This window comes from Medicago sativa, chromosome 4, assembly GCF_051527215.1.
Source record: "Medicago sativa cultivar Bolivia chromosome 4, Bolivia_mono, whole genome shotgun sequence".
NCBI lineage: Eukaryota > Viridiplantae > Streptophyta > Magnoliopsida > Fabales > Fabaceae > Medicago > Medicago sativa.
This window is the reverse complement of record NC_140752.1, coordinates 93,218,278-93,223,262: the sequence shown is the minus strand read 5'-3', so window position 1 is coordinate 93,223,262 and position 4,985 is coordinate 93,218,278. Positions and strand designations below refer to the sequence as shown.

The 4,985-nt window shown below is 29.1% G+C and overlaps 1 protein-coding gene across 1 annotated transcript; it reads left to right on the top strand.

Moving 5' to 3' along the window:
• On the top strand, window positions 1-4,611 carry LOC146933906 (NAC domain-containing protein 104-like). The gene is made up of 3 exons (XM_085705708.1): window positions 1-337; window positions 944-1,146; window positions 4,251-4,611. Exons 1-3 carry the CDS (start codon window positions 103-105, stop codon window positions 4,416-4,418), a joined length of 606 nt encoding a protein of 201 aa, XP_085561834.1. The 5' UTR covers window positions 1-102; the 3' UTR covers window positions 4,419-4,611.
• The last annotated feature ends 374 nt before the right edge of the window (window positions 4,612-4,985 follow it).

Below are 4,985 nucleotides of genomic sequence, written 5' to 3'. Positions count from 1 at the left end.
ACTCAATTCTTTTTCTGAAACCAAAATCTCTAACTTTATATTGCTATATATATAAATTGTGATGGGAGTTCCCAAGATTCATATATAACATAACATAAGTATATGTTATATAGTGACAAACATATATATAGCCCAAATTTAGTGTCAAAATCTGTGGTTTTAATTTCAAAAATGATGGGGAGTGAAAGCAGCGTGAAGCTTCCTCCTGGGTTTTACTTTGATCCAACGGATGAAGAACTAGTCCTTCATTTTCTCTATTCCAAGGCTTCTTTACCATATCATCCTAGCATCATACCTGAACTTCACTTGTCTCACCATGATCCTTGGGAAATATACGGTATGTCTTATAGTACTAGGTATATATATTTCATATAATATTTTCAATTTCAATATTGATCAAGTGACATATACTGGATATTTAGTTGACCATATATGCATGCATATATAGATAAAACTTCATTCCTATATATATAATACCAATTTATTTTGTCTTAACACTTTGATTCTCATTAAAATTAGCTCTCATAGTCCAAAATTCAGCTAGAAAGTAAGTAATAAAAATCTAACAAAAAGATATTCTAAATACCATCTAAATTGGGATACTCTCAATCATTTCGACCTTAACATATGTTATTGCTAATAAGTTTGTGATATATGTAATCTTCAGCCAAAATTCAATTATATGCTATGAGATTTTTTCTTTTAAAATAGAATATGGATTCAATGATCGATTAATCCCGGACCAATCTCACCATCCATCACTTATAGATTAATTATATATCAAATTTTTATCTAAAATCCGGGTAAAAAAATAAAATAAATATACGTTATTTGTAGAAAATTATCCAAAATTTATGTAAAACCTATCTGAAAAATCGTACTCTTTATAGTTGTGGATGTGTATAATAACACCCCCAAGAAATATACATGCCTTTGTAAACAGGTAAAGCATTGTCAAGTGGAAATGATCACTACTTTTTCACCGAAGTGAAGGAAAATAGAAGCACTGAAAATGGATATTGGAAGGAAATTGGGGTCACAAAACCTATAAATAAATTGGGAATGAAGAAGTACCTTGTATTCAACCTTGGGGAAGGAATTGAAACAAGTTGGGTAATGGAAGAATATCATATTTCCTCATCTCCGGTAAGTGATTGTGTTTTGTTTTGTTAACTACCTATTCATAAATCACAACAAATTACTTACTAAGAAACAAATCATGACCAATCTATAATAACTAATATGAAAATAAATGTCCATCGAATTTACCATTTTGCCCCTAGGAGGGGCATTTTGGTAAATTAATTATTCTAAGTTTTTTTTTAGGGCTGGCTTATGAATTTCCATTTTTGCCCCTAATCAATTTTTTAAATTATTTTCTAATTTTTATATTTTAATAACTTTTAATTATTTTCCAATTTTTATATTTTTAGCTATTTTTCAATTTTTCCTCCCAAATTCAGTTGCTTCTACATTGCCGTTGTGGGAGATTAAGGAATCGTTTGACCCGACTTTTTTAAAACTTCTCTACACTTTTAAGGAGAAGTTAGGCCGAATACAATATCAATTAAGTACTTACTAAAAAAAGTACTTTTTTTGAAAGCATAAAATTGAATGGAATGAGCTTTGACCAGAAGCTGTTGAATGTTACTAAAAAACTACTTCTCGACAATTTATTTCACAAGCACCTCTTTTCAACTCACGCTGGGAACCTTTTCTTTATTTTTTAATATTATATTTCAATATGTTTTTTTTCTTCCATTTAACTTTATTTTTTTTAACCGTTCCATTAATTTTTTAAGGAGGTTCCATTTAATTTTATTACCTTTTTTTCAAAGGAATTTTATTATCTTTTTATCACTTATATATTTAATTTCAATATCGTTTAATCATCACAATCTCACAAATATTTTTATTCACGTTGTCATTTAATGATCCCAAATATTTTTTATCTCATTTCTTCAACCTCGCGAATATATACACACATTAACGTATAGAGTAATATTTTATGTCCGTCTGTCTTTTTTTGTTACGCTAATGCATATAATTTTTTTAGTGTTGCTTGGTTGAGTGATACCTCACCAATTTTTTTTTAACTATTTTCCAATTTTTATATTTTTAAAAACTTTTAACTATTTTACAATTTTTTATTTTTAACTATTTAAAACTAAGTTGATGGTTCATGGTTTTTAAGGTTTATATTTTGACATATTACAATGATACACAATTATCCGTCATTTTACCATCTATCCTTTCAATGTAATCTTCCAGAGTGAATATTACTAAGCATATGTGAAGAGGCTGAATATTGCTCAGCTGATATTACTTTTTTGACGTCAAAGAGATTTTTTATTTTTTAACGGTCAAATTACTAATAATCAAGTTCCTACACAAGACGCTAAAGAGTTTAATGTGTTTCTTTCGTTCATTTTGTGTCATGTAAATATTGGTATTAATCCATTTTTGGTAACTCTATGACAGTAGCGCTCACTTTTATAATTTTAACTAATATGTAATTTATGATGTTTTTCTGCTCTTGATAAAGCTTTCATAAATATTTTGATAAAGATTTATAATTTTTGTGCAATATTCATTAATTTATTCATTTTTCCTTCGGAACAATTTTTTTTACAAAATACGTTACTGAACCCCATGCATCACAAATATTTGGATTATGCGACCTTCATTCTCAAATTTACGAAGAATGGTAATATTCCGTAATTTGAACATCTCTCCTTTAAAATAAGTTTTTTAAAAGTACCTATAATTCACATGAAAGGACTCGATACTAAATTGCAGTTAATATCTGCCTTTGTTGTAGATCATGTGAAATGATTTATATACGTTGAATTGAAAGGCAAAATGATATAAATCAAGTAGAGAGGCATTCAACTATCTGTCTGATTCAGAAGTTTGTTCACCTGAAAGGACTGGATACTAAATTGTAGTTAATATCTACCTTTGTTGTAGATCATGTGAAGGGATTTATATACGTGGTACTAAATTGCAGTTAATATCTGCCTTTGCTAGGGGTGGCAAAAATACCCATGCCCATGGGTACCCGTGGGTAAAATCCGTCACGGGTATGGAGCGGGTAGCTAAACGGGTATCCACGGGTATAATAAATGAGTATTTGACTACCCATTATTATATGGACACAGACACGGATTGGATTGTATCCATACCCACGGGTACCCATACCCGATAATAAATTAAGTAAATTACTAATATATCTTTATATATCATATCTTATTACTTAAAGTTGGTACCTTATTGAAGAAAATTTTACCGCCCACCTAAAAATCCTCAATAATAACCTATTTTTATTTTAAATTTTTTTAATTCATCTTATTAAGTTCACCGTTTCCACTTCATTCACATCATAAAACATATAAATTATATAAGAATCATGAATTTTCTATGAATTATGTATGATTTATGAAATTTTGAGTGGATTATGTATGGATGTTTAAAAGTTGAAGTTTTTTGGTAATCAAAAAAAGTTATTATTTGTACCAAAAAATAAATAAATTCAAAACTCCATGGGTACCCATGGATACCTCAATACCCACGGGTACCAGTATAGTGGGTACCCACGAGGATACGGGGCGGGCATGGGTATCATATTTATCCGACGGGGCGGGGACATGTATCATATTATCCGTATCCATGGGTATCCATTGACATTTGCTGTAGATCATGTGAAAACATTTATATACGTTGAAGCTAAAACACAAAATGATATAAATTAGGTAGAGAGGCTTTCAGCTATCTGTCTGATGCAGAAGTTTGTTCACCTGAAAGAACTGGATACTAAATTGCAGTTAATATCTGCCTTTGTTGTAGATCATGTGAAATGATTTATATATGTTGAAGCTGAAAGTCAAAATGATATAAATCAGGTAGCTTTGGTAATAGGGTTTTCATTGGTTTATAGATAGATATCAATTATTACTGGAAAAGTGTTTCTACCGCTGACTAAATATGTTTTCATTTGTTACTCGTGATCAAGCCATTTTGAAGATTTAATTTTGTAATCCGTAATGCAAGAGTACTCTAAATATTGTATTATGGTTTATAATTATCTGTCATTTCGCAATCTATCCTTCCAATATAATATTTTGTCAAATACGTTACTGAACCCCCGTGCGAAGCACGGGTTTGTAACTAGTTAATGTGGAAAAAAATTAACATGAAGAACATAAAATTAAATTGATTTGTATCAATTTATTTTTGATTGTGTGAGACAGGATCATAATTGGAGCAGATGGGTTTTATGCAAAGTTTATGAAAAGAAGATGTCACATCAAGGTGCAAGCGATGAGGATATTGATGATAATGGAACAGATGTGTCATGGCTAGATGAAGTGTTTATGTCTTTAGATGATGATCTTGATCAAACAAGCCTACCTAATTAGTTAATAATTAGCTTCAATAGAGTGTATATATTACTCAATATTAATATTACTTGTATTAATTAGAATAGATCTTTGTGCTTGAGGTTTGAATTTCTAGGAATTTAGTTGTATACTTTTTGGAAGAAAAACTGACTCTGAGACTTTATATTACAGGTACAATGTATTAATATATATATGTATAAATTTATAGAAATCAGTTCTTCTTCTTTTTTTCGCTAAAAATAAATAATTGTATTAATTAATATATATTTATGAATTTATAGAAATCCTTCTTCTTCTTTTTTGGTACCATAGAAATCAATTTTTTTTGGAACAATGTATTATGAACTTTAAAAAAAAAAAATTAGTTAGTTTTGATGTATCTAATTGATATATTAAACGATTTTAGAATTTGTACACGTATAATATCTTTCAATCTAACAATTTATTTTGTAATACAATTATACAATAAAGAAGCATTGTCGGTGTAATATTGTTAAGTTTGACACCATGGTATTGATTGATCCTTTTTCTTATTATGCTTTGCACATGCTACGGAAACATACTAACAAGTGTTCACTTTTCTAT